The following is a 25,457-nucleotide window of genomic DNA, read 5'->3' as shown; positions in this document are numbered from 1 at the left end:
CACCTTTACGTAACTTAAAAAGTATTTAAAAACTACTATTAATTCTTGAATATATTGCAAATTTAAAAATCTACTGCTCCTGGAAGTTAATACTGAAGAAATCACAATAGCATATATGATAGTACGCTATATGAGCAACAGCTAGGGATTTTACTCTACACAGGCAAAGATGAACATAAATTTGTACACCGTAAACTTCACAATGTGAATTTTACAATCACTGGAAAAGTTGAACTAGAAAGGTTAGTTTTAACAATGTACATTTTACAAATTAAAATCGTAAGAAACCAGGGGTAGGTACTAGCATCACAACTTACCCAAAAGCTTACAGATTAACATCAACTACAACAAGGAGATAAAATAATGCACTTTTCTGAACAGTGAGGCTTGTTTTGCACTGGGAAGTCTACTCAATATCTACATCAAAGACCCAAACCCAACCAACAGTAAGTTCAGTATGCCACTGAACAGGCATACACCCTATTTTACACAGATGTCTCACTGAAATATTATCATCATAAAGTACTTCAGATCTTTTTACAGCTTTCTGAATTTAACAGAATAAATACCTATTCTCAGGATACAACTAACTTGTCTGAGGTTAGATCAAGGGCATCATGGCTATGCAGTAGGTAAGAATACAAGGAAGACATTACTAGAATTTGAGTGCAAAATGCAACAGAAATTATTTTAAGCCATTATTAGAAAGAAAAAACTACTTTTATTCCAGTGCACACTTGCCTAGATTTGTTCTGGAATGCTAATGCTCATTTCTCTTATGGATGGAGGAAAGAAAACATTCTGCTATTATCAAATGTGTAAATATTTAGAATTTGCATGCCTACTCAATTAGACACTAAGCAGTTACAATAATCTACCTCATTTGCAAAAGTCTTTCATTTGGAAGACAGTCTAGATAAATGCTGAACTCTAAAAATGTCCTTTTAGCCTCCACTTCTTATTCCACAGTAGTATTCTTATGAAACCTCATTGATGATGCTGCCTGACTTAAGATGAGAACTGCAGAGACTGTACATCCTTTGTATCCATAAATTAAGCTAAGTGTGACAGAAATATGTTTCATACTATCATTGTCAGCAGTACTAAGTATCTCCAAAGAAGGAAAAAAAGTTTGATTGAACAACTATGTAAAACAAACGAACAAAAAAAATTAAAGAGGTCCTCCGTATCTTTACTTCAGTGAGGAGGAAGGCAGGATGACACATGGGTGGTACTGAACAAATTTTATTGACTTGAAATTAGCAACAAGAAGGGTTCATACAAAGGATGCAAAAATCAATTTTAACTGATAAGTGGATAAACACAAAAGTTAAAAATCCAAATGCAGTCAAAGATTATTGAAAATACAAGGGGAAAATCAGTATGCATCAGCTTGTAACTTCAAGCTGCACTATCAACTCTAAGCTATTTATTTTGCAACATTTATAAATAGTACTACATCTTCTCATTGTTGTCCACTTTACATATAGTCTAAATACATAAGATTTCAGAGACAGATAACCACTTTAACCCTTTAACACCCTTAGCACTGGAGAAATTATGTCCTCTGTTTCTGAGTCATATATACTGTAATCTCAGTTTTCCTAATATTATTTTATATAAATCTAGCACTACTAACATATCTAAATCATAGCTGGAAAAGACAAAGAACGTACTTTGAAAAAAGCTGATAAACACATGGTAATAGATTTTCCCAAGAAACAGGGAACATCTTGTTTTTTGCTTTCTAAAAAATCCAAAGAGATAAGACATTATATACTGGCACCTGTAACTGAATTTTTGACCTTCCTGTTAAAACATCAGCCTCCCTTTTCCTTTCTAGTTTCACTTTGAAACCTGAAGCCATGCCTAAGAACAGTTAAGTTTCTAATTGCTTATCTTTTTCCTTTTTAGAGCCACATATTTATAACAAAAAAAAAAAAAAACACCCAAGAAACAACTGACCAAAACAACACAATCTCAAACAAAACTACTAATTCCACCTTACATCCCCACAGGGTTTGAAAAGAAAACTTACAAACACTTTTTCACAACCTTTAGCTGGGAAGAAAAGAAATGCATGCCTATTGCAAGGCATTTTATTTCCTGCCCTGGTAGCCCACTTAAATGAGTGTATATAAACTTGACTAACACAGAGCCACAAACCTAATGTATTTGGGCCTTCACCATTACAATGTTTTTGTTGTTTCAGTCCTGCATTTACTTGCTGTTCACAAGAAAACACCATTCTTTTACAAGCATCTTCTTTTTGCTTTATAATATATGTCTGATAATGCATTTCTACTGCTGTTTCTGCTTATACACGTTAAAAAAAGTTTAGAAATAAAAAGCCTTGCCAAACTTTCATTCTCAAGAGTACAAAAAATAAAACCAGAGTAAACTTGATGAAAACACCATGGTCTGTTCAGCTATGACTAAACATTCAACATTCTGATCAAACACACAATTTTTTATTCACCTCTAGACAAAGTAAGATAATTGCTAGAATAGCAATCTGAATCCTAAACACTAGATGAAAGCAGCCATTATTACAGCCATTACATGACATTCCTAAATACTTCATACATTTGTAATGACACATTAAATAAAGAATAAAAATTTATTGGGTTATATTTTCTCTCTTCCTGTACTTGACAATTATTTTTATTTTTGATGGTTTTACTACGACAAGTTTATTGTTGTCTTAATAACTGTATGCTAAAGACTAAGGAAAGGTCTTCCTTTTCTTGAACTTAAAAAAAAAAAAATTCAAACCAAAGAAAATGCCAGGACTTAAACAAAGAGATGAATATCTAAATGACAATTTAGTGACATAAATATGACACTAACTAATAAAATAAGGCAAATTAGCTAAGAAACCCTATAAAACACTTTAAAATCCACATTTTGTTTGTTGTGTTTTATCCTATAAAACACTTTAAAATCCACATTTTGTTTGTTGTGTTTTATTGGTCATAAATATGATAACAGATTCAAGTTTTTCTGTTGCACTAACCTTTTTGTCTGGTACTTACTAAATTTGAGATTCCTTTGAAGATCCATACTGAAGGAGTTTTTTCAGTTATATTTTATTCTCTTACACCAAAACACTCTTGCAATTCCCAGACCCGATCTTGAATTTATTCAGCCAGTATTACATTTAACAACAATGCTGTCCAGTGAAACACCTAGCTTTCTTTGAAAACCAAGTCCTGATGAGCAAGCTTTTCCTGGATTTGAAACATTTATATGCTTGATAGCTTTCATCTATAACCTTCATCTTTCCTGTTACCCTACAGACCTCTTCAGCTTATTAATATGTGCTACCACCTTAGCACAAGCTCCCCTTTACTAAGAGTTTATCCACCTCTAAATACAGGATTGATTGTTTTTTCTCTTTTTCCCCCCTTCTCTTCACACACGTATAAAGAATTCTCTTTACTAACATGAAGGGACATTCATTTATATACTTTTCAGTTGCCATAGTAAACTTCAGGTTACAGAGAAGCCGAATTCAGATGTGGCGTGCTACAAGCATTCCACACTGCAGTCTATCTAGAAGCTACCAGACATACCAGAAGATCACTCTGCCTCATCAGAGAAATTACACTGAAACTTTCTCAGTCACAACAGATTATTGCAACACTTCTTCACCAGAATGGGCTTAACTGCATTTCATGCTCATTAAAAAATGGCCCAAATTTTAAGGTGAATCTGTGAAGATTTGGAAGATACCTGTCTGGAATTTTGTTTGTTTGTTTGAGGAAAGGCCTAGGCAGAGCCTACCAAAACTTGTGCAATACTTGCATGGAGGAAATGAACAAGTCACCTTTTAAATATTCAGTGATAACAGTGAAAACAGCAACTATCTAAGAGCTTACCTTAGGGGCTGTACCATTTTCTCATCATCTGAGCTTATTTCCATTTCAAAAATATCTTCAGTCCCAGCAGAAGAGATCTGATCTTCTTTCCTGCTATCTTGTTTGTATTTCTTTCTTCTTCTTTTTTTCTTTTTCACAGAACCTGGGGTGAATACAGTCTCTGTTTCTCCAGAATGTGGAATTTCTGAGTTTGCACATGTCCTCTCATTTTCTCCTGATTTCAAATGATTGTCAGTGTCTTTAAAAAACTGATCTTCAGTGGGTATTGGAGATGTTGCCAAATAAGCAGGAACTTTTTCCTAGGGGAAAAAAAAAAAAAAAAAAGAAAAAGCTATTTTTTCCCACTTTGTTTTGTGCACACAGGGTGGCTGTCAGCTACAGATTAATCCTTGTACCTATATTTAGGCACAAAGCCATACAGATGCCCAATGGTATGAAGCTGATATCTAGAAAGGAACCAAGTTCACCAAGGGTGATTACAAAAAGTTCTGAAAAATGCATGTTAGTATTCTTACAGTTTTCAGACACAAACAACTGATTTTTCCAGCAAAGCAAACATCCAGTCAGTGGAATGTTTTTGAAGTTATCTGCCCTGAGCACACCAGTTCCAGGCTTATTAAATGTGTAAATAAAAAAAAAAAGCTAATTAAATCCATTGTTGTTTACTTTGAAACAGATTCATGGGAAGGTATAGGTTGAAAGGGACATCTGGACACCATATGGTCTAATCTTCTGTTGAAAAGAGGGCCCCAGGTTAGGTTATTCAGAGCCTTGTCAAGCCAAAGGTTGAGTATTTCTAGTGAGAAGACTATCACTTTTCTAGGCAACCTATTCCTACTTTTGTACAGAAGGATTTTCCTTATATCTAGCTGATACTTTCCCCATGCCCTGTGTCCCATCTTATGACTAGACAGCTTTGTGAAGAGTGTCTCTGTTCTGTAATTACCTTGTAGGTACTGCAAGACTGTGGTTAAGACTCCCCTGAATCCTCTCTAGGCTCAATAGTAAAAGTTCCAGCAACTTTTTTTTCTATTTCAATTTCTCCAGCCCTCCACTGGGCTCTCCATGGAGACTTTCCATGTCTCTCCTGAACTGGGAAGGCCGGAACTGTGTTCCTGATTTGATCTAAAACACCACAAGGCTGAGGAGGACAACCCCACATCCCTTCACCTGCTGGCTGCACTACTGCTGATGCTACCTGGGATGTGTTTGCCTTCACTGCAGCTGCTGGCCAGGTGATGCAGAGCTGCATTTCATCCAGTGAGATCCCAGCCTGCACTGCTGTGGGTGCCAGCCCGCACTTCCAAGCCTTACGTGAGACTGCATGTGCATCCTGGTTAAACCTTGGTGTAAATCTTGTTGGTCCAGTCTCCCAGCCTGCCAAGCTGGCTCTCTGTGGTGGCTCTTTTTCTGACCTGTCTACCTCTCCTCTCAGTTCAGTGTTACCCACAAAATTATAAAGGTGCCTTCAGTCATGTCATACATTATTTATGTAAAGTATCTTTCAGAAAGAAAAAGTCAACTATAATTTACTCACCTTAAAACCAACATACAACCAACCAACCCTCAACTAATTACAACCCACTGCCCTCTGAAGGAAAAGCTTTAGTTATGGACTGCCTGAGGTTTATTTACATTGTAACAAGAAACTGAAAAGACACTAACACCTAGTCTGAAAGAAACACACTGTGAAGGGACAAAGACAAGATGGAACAAAAGCAGAAGAGAATGGAATTTGCATAGTGAAGAGAAAAAGTTATGGAACGCAATTTCATGGTAGAGAATAGAAGCAATTAAAAGATGTCTGTTATTTTACTCTTGTAAAATACTCTTGTGCAGAAGGTTAGTCAGAAACACTGATGAGACACAGCCAGAGCACTGATACTACTTTAGCTGTGCTTGAAGTCTTATCTGCTATTTAAAACTAAATTCAAATTTGCATTGAATTAAAGGTTACAGAACAAATTTTGTTCACTGGCTGTAAAGTAAAGTAGAGAAAGGAGAACAAAATACAGCCTTATACAACATTGATGACACACAAATTTTGCATTGTGAAAAACCTTGAAATCAAATGCCAGCATCTAAACTGAAGTTAATATTCAGCACAATTACTGATAAGTAACCAAGAATAACAAAAATAAATAAATAAACACTCAGGAAAAGTTAAAAGAAAACTAGCTGGAAAATTGTCCTGATTTACATGGACAGTGGTATTTACTTGGTATTACTTCTGATTGTCAAGATGTGAGAAATGCAAAGACTTATCCCTTTAAAGGACCTTTCTGAATCCCCCCAAAGGGGAAACATAAGAATTCAATGAGAGGTTTATGATTTATCCCTTAAGCATACCTTCAAGAGGCAAATAAAGATGTTGATCAGTTGCAGGGGGAAAAAAATGCCTAAAAACCAGTAAAAATAACTCAGTTTTGTTTTGTAGCAAATTTGATCTATATTTTCAGCGTGAATTACTAGCTTTCAAGAACACATACGCAGATAAGGCACTCTTGTTATAAATCAAAATGTACTGTGCAAGTGCAATAGTTCCTTTAAAACACTCTACTGGGGACAAAGGCAGTGGTTATCACCCTTGCTTTCTGAAAGTCATGAGACCGATCAGTTCCCATCAATGTCTGACACAGCCTAGATCTGTAAAAACTGCTTTCAGTTTTTATTTTAATCATGATGTACACTGACACAGAACCCAGCCTTCCTTTTGTGTAGGTGTTATGAATCCCTACCCCAAGTTCATTTGGGGCATTAACACTTATTTTTTCCTTCCTCTTTAAATTGTATTTAACTCCTTTCAATATGAGAACTTCCTCTGATCCCCCAAAGGAAACCTAGTAGCACCCTAAACTAAAAATTGGATCATTCTCATTTCCTTGAAAGACTGATTCCTAATAAACAGAAAATTAACACTTACTTCTCGGAGACAAATTTTTTTCCTCTCTTCTCTGACTATTTTTCATTAAACCTTTTGTAACCTTGTATTTAGAACTACTTTCCTTCAGACTTGCTGAAAAATGCCAACAGACTCAAAAGCAATGCTCAGGACTGACCAATACTGTGATTACATATCTCCCATATCCTTAGGAAATCAGAGTAAAAATGAACCATTATTCCTGTTTTTCAGAGGCTCATTAGCTTCCGGTTGCAAAGGATTCTTGGGAAATAAATTCACAAGTCAAAGACGTTACTGTTACCTGGTGAAAGTTTCATATATTTTGAAAAAATTGTGAAAAACTAGGCTCAAATTTGTAAGGCAAATTTAAAATATGCCTAAAAAACAGACTACCTTTATTTGTAGAGGCACAAGCTGTAATAACTTAAAGCAAAAATTATTGTAAGATACAGCAATCAGTATAACTGCAGTCAACAAGAATGAATTAACTAAAACAAACAAAAAAATACTTCCACACATCTTCCAAATAATGCTCTAATTAATGAAAATAATTAGTTACTTTATTCTTACTGGCAGCAAAATTGTACAAAGCATCAAGCATCTTGGCAGCATATGAAAGAGATGTTAAGATTCAGTTACAGAAAATCTAGCTTTCACAGAAGTCAGGATACTGACAAAACTATGAAGCACTTTTAACCCATTACTGTGTTATTACTACATTGTAGCCATCAAGAAGCACAAAGTCCTTACATTTTCCTCCTCGGTTTCTTGCACAAAGAAAGCTTCTCCATTGTCACCCAATTTCATATGCAGATCAACAGCATCACCATTAATTTCTATATCAATCTGTGGAAAGAGACAATTTATTGTAAATAATTCATCATGGGGAAAGTGCTGACCTCATGGTCCACTTAGCTCTGAGAGTAAACTTTGTTTCACTGTATAATGCTGTCCCTTTCTCCTCTCTCTTTCTCACACAAATCTGCCATAATGATCTTTAATTTGTTCACCTGCAAAATACATGATACTCCTGGCAGAGAGCCTAACACACACAAGAAGAAAAAAATAAACTTGATATAAAGATTGAATCTTGTTCATACAGTTATTGATATAGTCTTTATTTAATGGAAGAATGACTGTTCAGATGTTTAAATCTCAGTCTGAACTGGAGCCTGGTATGAACCTGAATCCTGAACAACAGAAGTTCCACCTGGAGGCCTCCTGGAGGCAGGCTTTGTCTGAAAGTGATAACAGACTTGCCACAATTATTTCTGCAACTCAAATTAGTGTTTCAGATTTTCCTGCTCATGAGTTAATGGGGGTATGACATAGGACCACAACCCTTCTGCAACCATAGTGTTTTCATCAGATAATAATGGTTTTATTGTGCTAAAAAGGTATTTTTTTGGCCAAGAAAACACAGTATTAGTATTGGTAAATAACCAAACATGCATGGGGACTATACCCAAATCATTAAGATAATCACTTTTCTTCTTCTCCAAAATAACAGGCTGATTTTGATCTGAAAATCATATATATTTCACTACTGTTTATTTCAAAAATATTTTATTGTATTTCCAATTCAGTAACATGAGTTTAAAAAAACCTCACCTTTTCTTTATGCTGATTTAGATATACAAACATCTCTAAGTTTAGTACCTATACCTCACACTGCTTTCTGGAGACGTCCATATATATACCTGAAGTTGAAGCACAGACAGGCAGACTTTGTGTTCCCACACATCTTGGGACTACAAATTGATCTTGGCTTCATAACATGCCAGAGAAAATGCATCCACAATGCAATAGCAAACACTCAACTGACTGCTGAGAGAATTGTGTGTACAGTAACTCCAAGGATGGAGGAAACAAGGAGTAGCAGTCATTTACACAAGCAAAAGCTGAGAATTACACTGACAGTCTACCAACAGGTACCAAGAGTACATGTTTCTACTATTCAACAGCTTTTTAGAGGTACTCAGAAGCTGAAAACCTCTCAATTTGGTTCAGCTACTCAGAAGCGTATAAAGACATTTAACAAAATTGAATTTTAGACACTCCTGTTGTAAGCACATCTCGCTCGCCTAGATGTCAGAAAAAGTACAGCTATACCACCTCTTTTGCACCCTGTTGAAAACTGCAATCTGTTATAAAATTATTAAGGTAAATAAATTCTTTGTCATCAGCAAGCTTGTTAAAATAAACACTAACAAATGGAAATCAAACAAAAAAATAAACACAAAACCTGCTACTATGACAAACATACAACTTTAATGCATGTAACTCCAACTATTTACCTTAAACAAAAAAATGCCCTGACCTAACTACTCTTTCAGTTTCATTTTATTCTCTTTTTACAAGCAAAATATAAAGATAGGGGTAGCTTCCTGCAATAATTATTTACTCCTTAAAAAAGCAGAATATAATCCTGAGGGTTTATGTCCTGTTTAAATCAATATATCTTTTGGTAGCACACCCACATGGCATAAACAGTATTCCTTACTGACAGTAAAGTCCCCCTATAACAACTCCATTTTCCAGCCAACCCAGTCCAACTCACTCTCTTAGCATGATTAAGAAAGCCTATGGGAAGAGGATGGAAGGACAATCTTCTTGGGTAGCACCACCATCTCAAAATGGCTGGATTGGAAATTGTACCAGGCTCTCTTTCAAACATGCCCACACAGGAACAAAGCTTCAGTCTCAGTTTTCAATTGCTTGTGGATGTTAGCAACTGCATTTTTTATTGTAAATCAGCCTTGAGCACAGCTAACAAGGAGCAATATTTATAATAGATCACTGACACTTAACATATGCTCTGTTTGTCCTTCAGACATTCCAAAAAGAGTTGCTTACATCAGGGATCAGTTAAATAGCATTAGGCATTTCTTTCCCAGCATATTTGGATAAATAAACAAATAGCTCCACATAAACATTTTTAAACTGTGAAGTCCATATATTGGTATTTGTCTTTCACAGCATTTTTGCAGCGCCCTTAGATTACCACAAGAAGTTCTGTTTTGCCTTCCAAAACCACCACCCTGTACAGAATTTATGAGCAACAGTTCTGGACTAAACCAGCCTGCTCACTGGGAATGTGGGGAGCTGGGGAAGGAAGGAAGGGGGGGGTGGGGAGGGGAAGGAATGAACTGGTCCTCAAAACTTTGTTTTGACCCACTTTCTGAACTTACCACTTTTTCTTTAGAGCGCAGTACACCAAGCTTCCCGAAGCGGACATGGAAAGGAGAACACTGGTATGTCCCATCCTGCTGCCGCACCACAATGACATCAATGCATCCCGAAAGGGTTGCCTGATTAATGCCTTTGTACAGCTCCTTCACAGTAACCAGGACTTGTCCTGCAAGTTGCCCCACGTAGTTCATAGTCTGAGACTATGGGAGAGAAAGACAAAAAAAAAGTAAGTAAATTTACAACACAGTAGGTTTTATGATTTTTTTAATTATATAGGTGAGCAGTGCCATTTATCAATTACTCTATTGTAACAAGCTTTACACAAATCTTTTCAAGAATCAACAGAACTTTGAGACAATCCCTATATTACTAAAAGTATCCAGTTATAAAACCTATTCCTAATGCTTTATCAACGTGAATCTATGACTAATTAAATACTTCAAAGAAAATTCTGAAGCATGTCATTTTTAGACCTCAAAGCCTAGATTTAAGTAATGCTTAATAATTCAGATAAGCTAAAAAGAAAAATTCATTCTCCAGAGGACTGCCTATTTAATACAACCAATCTTATACAGAAAATGGAAATAATGGTACATAAGGATGCAAAAAAAAAAAAAATCTTACAAATCAGGAAAAGGTATGTAGAACATACTGATGTAACTCTTCCTTTACAGCTCTGTATTTCAAAAACAGCTGAGTCATCTTAGAGAAATTATCAAAGTATGTAATGGGAGAAAAGAGATATATACATTAATAAGATTATGCTATAGTCAAATAGGATAAAGAGCATAGAATCACTTATTGAAAATTCTGTCTAATCCATTAAAATACTTAAGTAAATGAATGAATTCTGAATGACTGCAAGTCTTTCAGACTAAGAACATAATTTGAACTATGATTGCCAGTAAGAAATGAAAGTCCAAAGATTTCTCAGAACATCTGAGCTTGAACAGGAAGAGGAGGGAAAACTGTGAAAATGTTCTGATAGAAACCGAAGTGCAACTCTTCCTCATTCTACCTACCATCTTCTGCCTCCCACAAGCTCATTTCAAAAACATCCAAGCAACTGCAGCCTCTGAAGTTAAGGATATTTAGGAGAACAAAGAACCGCTGCCAACAAGCAAAACCCACAACACAGAACACATAAAAGAGCCTAAATTATATATATTTTAAAAAACCCTATTTTGGGATATTATTTCTAGAAAAAATCTACAATTACTTTTTTTCTTATTTGCATTTCTATTTTTATTAGTAATTGAACAAGGTTTAGGATTCTTCTTAATACCTCTAAACAAAACCATACTGCCTTACAACAGTTCTTCCTACTGATACTGCTTTATTGTCTATATAATTAATCAGTTATTTCTCTTTTGAGCCTCCAAAGTCTTCCTTACAGTAACACAGGGTGTCTTATACTCACCCAAAAGTGACCATTTTTGTGGCATCTCTATACTGATATAATTGTAAACAGGCAAGAAATCTAAAACTACTTTCACACAGCAGCTATGGAAATGTTTTTCTCCATCTCAGGCTTCTCATACATTACCAAATCATATTAATGTTTTTTTAAAATAATTCCTTCCTCTTCACAAGACTTACAAAGGAAGGTGGAGGGTTTCCAATACAGATTTAACACTGTGTTGAAATTATCCACAGAATTACTATGCTAGGTAACATGCTAAAGATTTTTTTTTCCTGTAACCTGTTGATGAAGACAAAACAAACAGACTGTCATTGAGTGAGTAATGAGATCAGGAGGATGGACTCTCTATCAACATTAGTCATTAATTCAATTTCACCTGTAAGTAGCTTCATGTACAACTATAAAACTGATTGCTTGATAGAGAAGTAATAGCTCCCTCCTGCTGAAGACGGACGGTCTCACTTCAACCTTTCCTCATCTGACCCTCTTCATGAGCTGATTTTAGCTCCCTGACACAGCTGGCAAAAGTTTACCATTTTTTGTTGTTTGTTTCACCGAGTTGTAAGTAAGTTAGATTAGCTCATTAAGCAGAACATGACAAACACCTGAGTCATGAGGCCCTGAGCAGCACCAGAAAGCTAGGGGAAAAAAAAAAAAAAAGTGGCAGGGAACTGAACATCTTTTTGACAAGTGAGATATTTGAATATTTGCTGCATCTCATGGAACTGCAACTCAACACAGAGACATTACAGTTTCTCTGCTTTCCTGTTGAAGCAATTAGTCTTCACCTAATGGGACAGCCATGTTTAAACTCAATCTCATGAAAAAATAAAATCTTTAATGCATACTGATTATCATTCCTGGCTCTAATTTGGCCACTTCCAAGAGCTGTCTATGGTATCAGCTTAGAAAGAAAAGTTGATTTTGTATCACCAAGGAGACTGCATTTGTTAAAAGAAATGTCTGACATAATCAGGAATAAGTCTTTAATAGGGTCCCCATTCCATGTGTTTAATTTCAGTGAACAGGACTTGAGAAGTGGGCATTAGCAAGAAATTCTCTATGATTTAAGCAGTGACTTAAAAGATCAAAATTTCACACCTTCTGCTAAGAACTCAGTTCAGACGATAAATAACCTCATTTTTCTCACATACTTGCTAACTTGACCATAGAAATTCACCACACAACCCACACAAGACCAATGCATTCACCCATTTCACACATATTCTTGCTTTTCTGTAGCAAGAATATCCTGCAGCAATGTTCTCTCTTCTACAGGTATCAGTTTCATTTCTGTAGTTCACAGCACAGCCACTTTTATGAACATACATACACTGAATAACCTCTTACATTTGAAAGTTCATAGCTGGTTCACTCTTACATGTGGAAAAGTTATGAACTTTTGTGCCTACTGAGTATTAAAATCATTGCTTATAAGGTAAGCTTATAAGGTAAGCTTATATAAGGTTAGCTTTTTATGATTCAAGCCTTAATGTAAACGTTGTTTTGTACATTGCAAGTAAACCAAACTAGATAAAGGTAATAAACTAATGCACATTATTGCTTACCAGGCTGCACTTCAGCTTCTAAAGTAATGGTTTGCTTTGCAAGACAAGCATGTTATATAAGAAGGTACAAACTGTAGCAAGAAAATGATCACATAGAAATGAAATGTCATAACACACCTGAAAAACATACCATTTTATCTCAAATGTCAGTAGAAGCCCAGCTGGGAGATTTTAATATTTGGGGGTTAGGTATGGGTTTGAGCTTTGGTCAGGTTTGTTTGTTTTCCTTAAATGTTATTGTATATTGTTGGAAAACTTGCGCTGAACAAGTACAAGATCAGACTACAGTGAGAAAGGAACAGTGTAAAACGTTATTGTGTTAATTTTTGCAAATGCAATAGAAATATCCTGATCACAGCATAACCAAGTAAGACAAAATATTTCCTTGATAATAGTCTTTATTTCATGCTTAGTAAACATTTCTTAAATGTCATTGCCTTGAAAGCAGAGAGCAGTATGCCTTCCTAACCTCCTGTAAGAGCCTAAAAAGCATGCTGATTGCCAGTTTTGAAATTTAGGACAAAAGCCTGATGGAAAAGACAAACTAAGAAAGACAAGGCAGCAATACTTCACAATACTGTTTAGCTTTTATTTCTTTTGATATCCAGAATCTATACATTGCCTGATGCAGTGAAATTCCAGAACTCTGCATAAAAACTGAGGTTAATGCAGCTCACGATGACTTACTCTTCTCAGACAGCAAATTAAAAGGCTATGAATACCTGAACTATATCAAAGTAGAAACATTCTTTGTGACTTCTGAGGCTCCAGAGAGATTGATTTTTTAATATTTATGCAATACTACCTAGTTAACAAAAATTCTTACAGCTGAATATATTAATACCACAAAGGTAAGTGCAACTGTAATTGGAACGGGAGAAAGAATCTCTAGGTCATATCATGAAAATAATACGACAATAATATGCAAGAAGCCACTGCACTGCCAAAAGCAGAAACTGAAACTGCTTTGGTTTTTTAACTTACTTTTTCTGAGAGAGCATAATACTAAATACAAAATAAGAAAAAAATATCTGCTTCAGAAGTTCAATAACTAAAATGCTGTGTCCTCCACTTATAAAATACTCAAATCAGTGCAACTAAAATTAACCCTGAATATACTGTTTGTTTCCTCATGTTACAGCAATGGCTCTCAGAAATAATAATTAACAGTACTCCACCTCAGAGTATCTGATATGCTTTATATGACAGACAAGACAAATTTTCAAAACTCATTACCAGGAAATGCTTACATTAGCATAACCTGAGCAGGAGGTTTTGTGAGTAGGAATTATATCTCTGTACCATTAACAAAGATGTCATTTTTAGTTGCCACTAGACCAACATGTTTTCTTTAACATTGTTTTTTTTTTTGTGTGTTATTCGGTAATATCTATATAGAGGTGCAAGATATAATCAAAAGTCTGTCAACAATAGGTGTTTTCTGTGCATATGGAGAACCGCTTTACTAATGGTAAACTGCATTTTTTGGGTTCTTATAGCCATCCCCTTTTATACAAGTGCACCTGTATGAACATGCCTACTACAAGTGCCTAGTTCAACAAGAGAAAAAGAAGAGTGCAATTACTCAAAGGCAAGATACCAGATTGCTCTAGAAGGCTACAGCTTTAGAGGGCATGAATTTTAACTATCACTACAAAAAAAAAAAAGTTACTTAGAAGCAGTTCTTAGCTTCCAGTAGCATAGATATTCATACACACCATTTATTTTGAGATACATTTGGAAGGTTAAAATACGGCTAATGCCACATGATGAAAACAGCAAAGACATTGTATTTGTGTCAAGAGATTAGGTAGAATAAAATAAACATGCAGGGCAGTGGTTTACCTCAATTTAGCTCATTTTGCCTGTATTTGCATACATATAAATTTATGAGGAAGAAGCTTTCCTTAAGCAGAGAAAAATCTTTAGCAAGTGTTTTACTAGTTTCTATTTTGTGCTCTGAAAAAAACTGGGGGGAAAAATGACCCTGTCAAACACGACCACTGTAGCATCAGATCTACTCAACAAAAACATCTTTGTTCCCAATTAAAGATTTTAATTGGGGGTTTAGGATTGCTCCTAGTACTGCACAGAGCAGTTATGGAACAAAAACGGGAAACAAAGTAGGTCTGTTGAATGCCTAATTAAAGTCTTCCACATACTATTAAATATAGGCAGTCAATTTTTATCTATTTTAACTGTGTTATAGGAAATTATATACCCATATTTAGTAATAAATCTGTTGAACTCACCAAGATTCCAGAAGGAACCTTTTCATGGGCAGCAACATCACTTCTATTTGAGTCATCTTCAAGAACATCCTTTTCTGAGTTATGCATCTCAGAAAACAGAAAACTAACTTTCCACAATACAGGTAAATGAAAAAATTACAGCCATAAGAAAAGGTTGTAGCAGCATTTCTTCTCTTCTCATAGAAGCAGAAGAACTATGTAAACCTTCTGGTCTCTTAGAGGAAACTGCTTGGTATACATTCCCACGCAGAATTACGAGTAAAAAGGAAGTGCTTCTTTAAGAAAGCTCACACAGAAACTCCCTCACCAATAGCCTTTGCTTGACATGTCCCAGCCCCCTTGCGCTCTCTGAGATAAGTGACAACATGGCCTGACTTTGCCATATGTTTGCACTGATAGGTGATGATCTTGGTTTGCATCACGTCATGTGACTACAGCTGAAGCTCCCATGAAAACAGGGATTTAGTTAATGATTCTTAAGCAAAGTCTACATTAGCTCACTTGGAGACTTTTCACCCACTGTTGCAACTGCAGCACTGGCAGCAGCACTCCAAGTCCTGGTTCAGCCTAAGTCAATTCTGCCTGCTGACTCTCCATGCGCTGCTCCCTCTGCTGATGGCGTCACTGGGGCAGCCAGTCATGTTTGATACAGCAAATTTCACAACATTTCAGGGTCTGCTATTCCTGAACTTTTCTCCCTCCTTCTTGAAATTGAAATTACATAATAATAGCAAAGAGACAACTGACCTGATGTCAAATTTATACTAAACCATACAAAACCAATGCACACCAAGATAAGCATTTGTTTTCCTGTGGAAATTTTCTTGCTTTCTTCAAACAGAATTGTAAAGCAGTACAATGTGAGTATGTGGACAAAACATACAAGCTTTTTTAATAACTAGCTCCATGACTCAGAATAAGAATTGATTTTTTTCATCTGAGGAATTCTGAAATGCCATTACCTATCTAAATAAAATAACGGATAGGTGAAATAACTTGAGGAGGAGCAGTAGTATAAGGAACCAATTCTGTGCCAGGACGCGAGAGACATTCTCCGAGGACCATCAATATTCCCTCAACATAGAAAAGTTCTCACTACCCTAAACCCATGCACCTCCTTTCCACCCTCATTTACTGTGTGTCTGCTCAGAAGACTGGAGGATTGCTTCTTGAATTACAAGCTTAAAAAAACAAATTTATCCAGGATCCTACTACTATTCCTCCTCTAAATTTTGTAAATTCATGTAAAAGACTGATGCAAGGACAGTGAATCACATTATAGGATGCAGCCAAATAGCTTGTAGGTTTCCAAAATAATTAATGAACTACACTCAAGTCCAAAACTGCATCAGTGTCAATGACAAAATCCAAAATCGAGTGTTGAGATTGCTATGTCTGCAGTAAGGTTGTAATAAACTGCTACCATCTCTGAGCCCTTTTCTATACATTGAATAAACTCATATTTCATCTGGCTCTTACAGGAAAACATGACAAGTATTTTCACAGAATATTAAGAACTACTAGACACACTCAATTTCTCCTTCCTTTTCATCATTCCTTTATCCTGTATGTTCCATTAAAATACAGATTAAAACATAGTTATGAGCAAAATGGAAACAAAATTCACAAGCCAGTGCTTCTTTTCCAACACTGACTTCATTTTATGTTGGGATTTTTTTCTGTGATATTTCTGCTATTTCAATATTGTTCAGTATTTCAGATGGACATTACTTTCTTCAAAGCTTATAAGAGTGTTTTAAACAACAGCTTTTCTGGAATACAGATAAAATTGTGTCACTTTAGTAAGGTAAGATTTAGGCAGGTAATAAGCTTTGCACATTTTGTTAGCCCTCTTGCCTTTTATTTCTCAATATTAATAAGGTATGTAAAATATGATTCCTGCTGAGTAAGTTTCAGCACTAGGTTATGTAGTTAAAAGCTGTACAGGAAAATCAGCTTTTATTTTGAAAAGCAAATACCTCAAATTTGGAAGTGTTAGAAGCAATGTTTTCCATGCAACCTTAATGAAGCTCTTTGGTGTAGGTAGGTTTTCCTGGGGGGTAGTCTCAGAAAGCACTTAGGAGTTTTCTCACTTGACTCACACAAGTTAATAATGCTGACAAAGATCATTCACCATCCTATGTTCTGTCTTTGACCTGCTCTTTGTGAGTCTACAAATTTTATCCTGTTGCTCATTAGTCAAAATCCCTGATGGGAAATATGATTCCATTTTTATAACATAGTATTCTGCAGGAATTGTCATAATACATTCAATTGCATTTCATTTAGTTTTATAGCATCTCAGAGATGCAGCATTTCTTTCACCTATGCAATGAAAAATTCAGGACCAATGAGGAATTAAACATGCAGGGGGGTTTAGCACATTTAGAACTTGATTTTTCAGGTATTCCCTCTTTCTTTTACCTCTTTGCACATTGCCTCAATAAGCTACATTTGCAGTTGCAAATCAGATTACTTTTTAATGACCACCTGTGATATGTAAAAGTCTGACTGCCTGTGAAAATGACATTTAAGTGAATATTGGATTGTACTGTATAGGAACTGTAGAACAAACACCAACCAGAAAACAGCTATAGGACATTCCCCCAACTTTTAGCAGTGTATACCATTCTGAGTTCTGGAAGGAAGGAAGCACAAATCCTACAGACATAGCTTCTAACAGCACACTATCCCAATTCACTCAGAGATCAGAGTAAGTATGCCAAGACAAATGAATGGACCAAATCCTTCTCTAATTAACATACCCTAATGGATATGGCAAGTACAGGACAACCTTTGTTCATGTTCCAATTGTCTCCTTCACACCACCTTGCCACATATAATTTTACCTACTATTAACCAAGAATGAAACACCACAGTTCTCAATGTCAGGATGGGGTGTGACAGTTCTTAGTCCCCATCCTGACACTGGAAAAGGTCCTTTCTCCACAAGGCTCAACTCCAGTTCCAAAATTCCAACACTTCTCCATTTTCACGCACTTTTACACTTTGCTTATTAGGTGCAAAAAAAAAAAAAAAGTGGAGGAGTTGCCACTTCTCCTACAAAATTACAAAAATCAGACTGGGGCTGAAAACTCTTCTGCGCCCAAGTTCTTGGGTTTGAAGCCAAGTTCTCTGGTTTGAAGCATCTGCTTACTGAGACTGGAAATAAAGCTCTGCTCATTCCAGATTGTGCTAAAACACATTCAGCACAACATCTCTGATACTTTTAAGTGCAAAAGTCTATCCATTCTCTATATGAACCTAATTCAAAGATTATTAACTTTGCTAAAATAAAATAAACTTTGACATGACTAAGAGAAAACACACTGAATGAAGATTATCTGCCTGAGATGCCTCCTGAAAGGGACACACAAATTTGTCTAAAACAAAACAGCTAGAGTTTGTCCTCTAACAGAATGGAAGAATACCATCAAGTGTCGCTTCTTATTAAAAAAAAATAATACACTTGCTAAGATTTTTCCATACAAAAGCTGAAGGTACTTAAAATATAACATGGAATTACATTTTTAATTTTAGCAAGTTACATGCAACTAAAAAGGAAATTTCAACAGTGTTGAAAAATACTACTAGGCAGTACTATCTGCTTTTACCTGCAATTCCCAGCTGTCCAAAAAATAAAGGGAAAAAAAAAGAAAAAGCTCTATCACAAGTAATAATAGCAGGTACAAAAATTCAAGCAGTTGACCGATGTTAGAGAAACACTAGTGATACAAAAGTAATGTATTATTCACTAAACTGGTGGTTAAAAAATAAAATCAAATTCGTTTTGCACCTATGATGCAAATGCCTTTAAGATATCCTGTCAGGTGGAATCAAGAGCCATTTAAAACAAAATATTTTGCAGTGCAACTTAACTACTTTTTATCATTGGGGAAAAAATAGCAAGAAAGGAAATTCACAGTTTATTTGGAGTTAGTGCTTTTGTAATTGTGTCAACAGTTTTATCTGTACTATCTGCTATGAATCATCTGATTTCAGTGTTACAGTATCTGTCCTTGTACTAATTTGAGCATTTTCTTTTTTAAAAAAAGTTGTCCTTTTTTTTCTGTTTACAAAGGAAAATCAGTGAGGACAAAGAATACTTTAAAAGTTCATAAATTGAGTTTTACTAGCAAAATGATCAGTTTAATCAAAAACTTAAGTTACACATACACAAAATGTTCTTATGCATGTGGAGACCTTAACTTCATTCAAGGTACTGGAAAAAATAACTGGCTAATCCAAGAGTGCAGCCCTTTGGAATCTGCATGGGCATATCCCCTGCCACAGTCAACATATTTCCAGCAGCACAGACTCTTCTAAGGCCACATCATCCTTGGCTGAACTTACTTCCAAACACATAACACAGAAACCGATGTTTCAGAACAGAAATTCTATCAATCTCATTTTTGGATGAAACAAGAGAAAGCAGATGAAGCTTTTCCTGTATGTTTCTACAAAGCACTAAGCATTTCCTTAATAAGCAATCCAGCAAGCCCTTATCTTTGTTTCCTCTTTTTAACATTTCTTTCCAGGTGCTTAACTGCCCCAGGTGTATTTAAATTTTCTTGCAACCTCTCAGGGATTTGAAGTCAAAGCAAAAAAAAAAAACCAGTCATGTGTGCACGGATGAAATCTAACTCATCTATCTATTCATGGTAAATAGTTTGGTTACATTTAGAATTAATACACAAATATAAGATTTGAGACTAGTACAAACCTGCAGGTTGACAAGAACAGAAATAATACTTATTCTGAGAAATACATATGTGGAATACTTAAAGAGCTCTAAATATTGCATCTATAAACAAGATACCTTTTTTTCCCACTTGATAAGACACTTGATAAGATTCTCCATATTGTTGAACTCATGAACATATACCAAAATAAAGCAATATCCCTAAATTTAATTTGCATATATGACTTGGCTATATTACTAACAAGTTGGGTAAAAATGCTAGTCTTATAGAATTCCCACACAGATATATTTATATGAGATGTTGGGAAAAGAAAAATTAGATACAGCTGAGCAAAGTGGCATATCCTTACTCTTTCAGCAAAGCCAATCCACTGCATTATTGACTTGTAATGACCACAGAGGTCACATGTGGCTGAGGGATCTGCTTGTCCCTAGCACTGAGTGTCTGCACTGTCTATATAGGACACAACACACCTGTGTAGTGGCCTCACAGATTTCTTGTTTGTGTTAACAAGCATACTTTTTCCTTCAGGGAATGAATGCCTTTAAGTCACCACTAAGTACTTTTCTTCTTTAATTCACTGTATTTCAGTTCACATCACAAACTAAATTCTAGTTAGCTGAGGGAGAGTCAATTGCTTCAATTTCTAATGGAATCACAGCTACAGTTCATTATCCAATGCACATATTTGAAAGAATTTTGAAAAGAATCCTTTACACATTTCCTTTAAAAGGCTTTTCACAACCATCAATTCAGAAGAAGCGTATTTCCTGAGGAGACAGTTATGCAGTCTAAAAAAAGACAAGTAAACCTAGACACACAGCCTAAGACCAGCTTAGCCAGCTTCAGCCACATACACCAAGAGAAGTACGTCACCTAGTATACTGCAGACTTTTATATTATTACTTTGTGTATTTACACTTCAGGTATTGAACTTCAGCACTTTGGATAAAGAAATGGGCCGATTCATCAGCTAAAAATCTCATCCATTCACTCACTGCATACAGAAGCAATGAGGAAGTGCCCTAAGTCTTAGGAAAATAAGTGACTCAGGACAACTTTTGACAACTAATGTCAAATTACATTAGTGCAAAGGTGAAAGAAATGGATTAAAATATTTAGCTAGGAAGGGGAAGCATCCTTTCTTTGATAATTCCCTTGAAATATAAATACAAGAAAAAAAATCTCCAAAAAGTGTGCTTAAGCTTTGTCCTCAAGCATAAAAACAATCTGACTTGACTGAGCATGACAGTTTCATATTAAATCAGTCAGCCTGCCCAAACTGAAATGCGAGCACTAATATAACAACCAAGATGAGAGAGCAGCTAGGCAGATTAAATGCATTTTTAAGTGCCACATTCTTCGCAAAAGCAGCAATATTTTTACTATGCTTAAAGTGGCTAATTCTATTTATAATTAAAAAAAAAAAAACCTGTGCTTACCTATGTAACAGTGAGGTATGTCCAGAGATGATTTTTTGTATTACTGTATAATCTTAAACTGTAACTTCAACAAGATCATAAAGAAGGTTCTCCAGATACAAAAGTCACTTGGATACAGTATGCTACTATGCTATGTTCTCAGAATGTGCCCAGTATGGGATGAAGACATCTGATATATACACTTTAGACTTGGATTTGATCACAAACATACCACACACTGTTGTGTATATGCCTGAAAGCTTCTTCACTGTGGATATCCGTAACATACAGCACTGAATCTACAACCAGAAACGGTCCTTTCATCCATTTTCAGACAGCTACATTAGAATGTATTGCTAAATCATAAGCACAGATTCTGTGTCCACACAGAGACCGTGAAAAACTGTTTTCCTGTATGCTGATCTTGTACTTAAAAGATGCAAGACTGGAAAACAAAAAATTGTGATCTAGACTATTAACCGTGTGACCATTTTCCAGGAAGAGAAGCAACAGCTGCAACTAAATTAACCTCTGGCTTTGACAAAGGTTCCCAAAGTGGCTTTAAACAAAATCCTTCTACGTCTATCTGATCTAGGTTGCAAATTCTCTGAGGCAGAGACCAAGTCATACAGCATGCAATGCAAAAAAGGGCTGCTCAGGGCCTCAAGGTACACAAGGAGGTGTCAAGTGCCCTACGTGCAGTTTGGATTTCCTCTTAACTGATCAAGACTTTACACCAGTGGACCGAAACGCTAGAGGCAGAGAGAAAGAACATAGAATTCACTGCACTGCAAACCTGAAACATTTTATGTGGAGGTCTTCCAAGTAAACAACAAAAAAAAAAAAAAATTACACTTTCTTTTGCAACAACCCAAAATATTAAATATCAAGAAAGAGATGAAGTATAAAGCACCAAGAATAAGTTCAAACACCATCTCTGTTACAGGCCAGAGGCATACCAGGCAAACTTTCTGAAATGCTTAACTGAAAACTTATGATACAAGGTTAAAAATCAGTACTGTAATTGCTGACGAGAGCTGTTCAGCACTATCCTAGTTATTGCTACTGCAACTAAAAATGACACCAGATAATACAGCATTTCAGTCAAAGTTCCTGGCATCCTGTATCTGTTTAATAGTCTATTATATAACAGTAATATACTTTTACGGAGCACCTCACTTTACACCGCTCATGTAAAGAGATCTTCCTTGGTTTTTTTTCAAGGGATGGCAAAACTCTTTACATTCCTGTATGTTCTGGGATGCAAAGGAACTATAGCAGGGGCTAAGAAAGAAGGAACAACTTTGGGTCCTGGCTGGAGCTAGCTGCCTAGTATGTATATAAAAAAGTTGGTTATGTATCCACAAAGTGACAGACATTCCCACACTTTAAAAAAAAAGGAGAAGGCATTTCATTACTTAGGACTTTTCTTTACAACTAATGAATACCTCTACATTCTTCAAATGCACGTAACGCTACAATATTTTTTTTCTATTTTGCAACCATTAAATGCTCAGAATGCAAAATTGTCCCAAAAAATGCTTGTGAATTAAAAAAAAAACCCAACCAACCAAAGAAAACTAGAATAATCCCCAAGGAGTTGTACTTCAGTGATGCTTCTGGGTTCCTTATAACCTAGGATATTCTAGGATATTCTGTGACTCTAAGGACTAAATTTTCTAAGTTTGTCTGTCATCTTCCTTGACAGCATAATACCACATATCGATACGGTATACTGCTAATAAATACTTTCTTGTAACAACAGCAGAATTTTGTTTGGGGTGGGGGGGGAGGTGCGGGGAAGGTAACCAGATGATGGGCATGTACAAAGTGCAGCCACAACACAGGTATATTTATGACATCATTTTTCTGGATGGAAATGCACAGGTTTACACAGCATACTGCCCTACTCTATCAAAAATCATTGAAGCCTCCTACATGTACTCAGGAGAAGAAAAACGTAGTTCACACAAATTAAACCAGACGCACACTTGGCAAGACCCCAGAGAGAAGCAGACAAAAAACTGCGGGCAGTGTAGCTCCACTTCAGACTCCCCACACCAGAGGGACAAACAAGGGAGGCAGAGGCGGAGCGCCCCGCCGGAGCGAGAGTTCAGTGCCCGAGTTTGAGGGGAAGGCGCTGGGCGGCGAGGCGAGGCGAGGCGAGGCGAGGCACGTATCCCGGGGTGCCAGAGCGGCACCGCCAGTCGCGCCGGGAGCACCGGCGCTCCCGCCACCCCCGTGCTGCGGTGGGGCGGCAGCGCCGGGCGCCACCCCCACCCCGCTCTGCCGAGCCGCGCACCGGGCAGCCGGGGCACGGCAGGGCATGATTCCCTTCGCTCCGCCGGCCTGGGCTGCCTGGAATTGCGGGCAGCGTCCGGAGCGCTGGCAGTGCCGGCCGGGCGGCCCCGCTTCGCAGCGACGGTTCCGGGGAGGTTCTCATGGTTCACGGCGGGGAGCGAGCCCGGGCTGGCAGCCGGGGCAGGGCCTGCGCCGCCCTCCCTTCCTCCCGCTCTCCCTCCTTCCCTCCCTGCCCGGTGGCCGCCCGGGCTCGCCCGGCGCCGCCGCTTGTCCCCCGCACGCAGGCAGGGACACCTCGCGCCGAGCCGACCCGGCGACATCGGCGCCTTCCCGCTTACCTCGAGCGAGGCCCGGCGGGAGCCGGCGCCAGCCGAGGAGGGACGGACGGTAGCTGGATGGAGGGATGGATGGAGGGAGGGAGGGAAGGACGGGAGCCGCGGGAGCCGCGCCCGGGCGGGTGCGAACTGCGCCAAGCGGCGGCCGTTGGCGCAGCGCGTGCACGCCCGCGCGCGCTCCCGCTGACGGCGGGGGCGCGCCTGGCCCGGGGCGCCACGTGACCTTGGAGCGGGCGCCGGGTAGGAGGGGGAAGGATGGGCGGGAGGGGGAGAAGGTGGCGCGCGTGCGCGGCCCCGGCAGCACGTAGCGCGTGCCGGAGCCTGCCGGCGGGATCCCGGCCGGGCCCTCGGGAGCGGCTCTTCATCGCTGTGCAGAGCCGTCACGGTGTTTGCCACTGCGTGCGCCCCTCACTGCACCCTTCTTCTGAAAGTTACCGGCCCACCCACAGGAGGAGGGAAAATATTTTTTTTTTTCGTATACATGTCTTTATACATACAGACGTGTACAAGTCATACATGCATTCTGCCGTAGTATATCTGTCTGTATCTATCTATATCTAGATCTATATTATCTATATCTACGTGATCTATATCTATCTCATAGTCTCAAGCTGCACCAGATGAGGTGTCAGATGGACGTTAGAGGGATTTTTTCCACGGGAGAAGTGGTTAGACATTGGAATGGGACACCCAGGGAGGTGGTAGAGTCACCATCCCTGGAGATGTTTAAGGGAAGACTGGACGGTGGCACTCAGTGCCATCCATGGTCTGCTTGACGCAGTGATGTTTGGTCATAGGTTGTAGGTGATGATCTCAGAGGTCTTTTCCAGCATAATTAATTCAGTGATTCTGTTATATATATATATATATATATATATATATATATATATATATATATATATATATATATATATGTATGTATGTATGTATATGTATATCTATATGTATATATATATGTATATGTGTATATATATATTGTACTGGAAGTGTAGAATTGCAAAATCAGAACATGTCCAACAGGCTACGTATGCATTTCAGGACAGCAGTTTCATTTGCCCATTGCTTTTATGATTCACACCACTGCTCGCTGAAGTTGGTTTGATGATGTGTTATTATTTATCTGAATCACGCTATTGCCCAGAGGCTCCAGATGATGCTGTGGTAAAACTATGGTAAAATTCTCACTTCAAAGAACTTGCACCATAAAAAAGAGAAAAGAAAAGGAGGAGCAGCATAATTGGTAATACGATTTGGGTTCTGCAAATGTGAATTAAATGTTTTATCACTACCCATGTTGCTTCTTTATTTTATTGTACTTCCATTTGTCTACGAACTACTACTTCATCCACCAGTCTGTTGACAAAAGTTTTGTTAAAAGTGGATCTTTGCCCCACTTGGTGTTAGAGCCATTTTAGGTTTTCACATAGGTTTCATGTAGCTGTCACATAATGAAAAATCAGGCTGGTCGGCAGAGTATTC

General features: G+C 37.5%; 1 protein-coding gene across 4 annotated transcripts in view; it reads right to left on the bottom strand.

Annotated features, from left to right (window-relative positions):
* The window catches only part of LPIN2 (lipin 2), a 43,533-nt gene extending 19,434 nt beyond the window's left edge, over positions 1-24,099 (bottom strand). The window contains exons 1-4 of one of the 4 annotated variants that reach the window (XM_053993491.1): positions 23,982-24,099; positions 9,975-10,175; positions 7,534-7,629; positions 3,882-4,180 (exon numbers count right to left, since the gene is read on the bottom strand). In XM_053993491.1, the coding sequence (XP_053849466.1) occupies positions 3,882-4,180; positions 7,534-7,629; positions 9,975-10,166 (587 nt within the window). In that variant the 5' untranslated portion in view covers positions 10,167-10,175; positions 23,982-24,099. Of the gene's footprint in view, positions 1-3,881; positions 4,181-7,533; positions 7,630-9,974; positions 10,176-13,096; positions 13,223-15,218; positions 15,582-23,981 lie in introns of those variants that run through there. The other 3 variants (XM_053993499.1, XM_053993472.1, XM_053993482.1) reach the window with 3 other exon arrangements.
* Between the last annotated feature and the right edge of the window lie 1,358 nt (positions 24,100-25,457).

The sequence above is a fragment of the Vidua macroura genome, chromosome 1 (assembly GCF_024509145.1).
Source record: "Vidua macroura isolate BioBank_ID:100142 chromosome 1, ASM2450914v1, whole genome shotgun sequence".
NCBI classification, from domain to species: Eukaryota; Metazoa; Chordata; class Aves; order Passeriformes; family Viduidae; genus Vidua; species Vidua macroura.
Note: the sequence above shows the minus strand (reverse complement) of the source record. Positions and strands in the feature narration are given on the sequence as shown.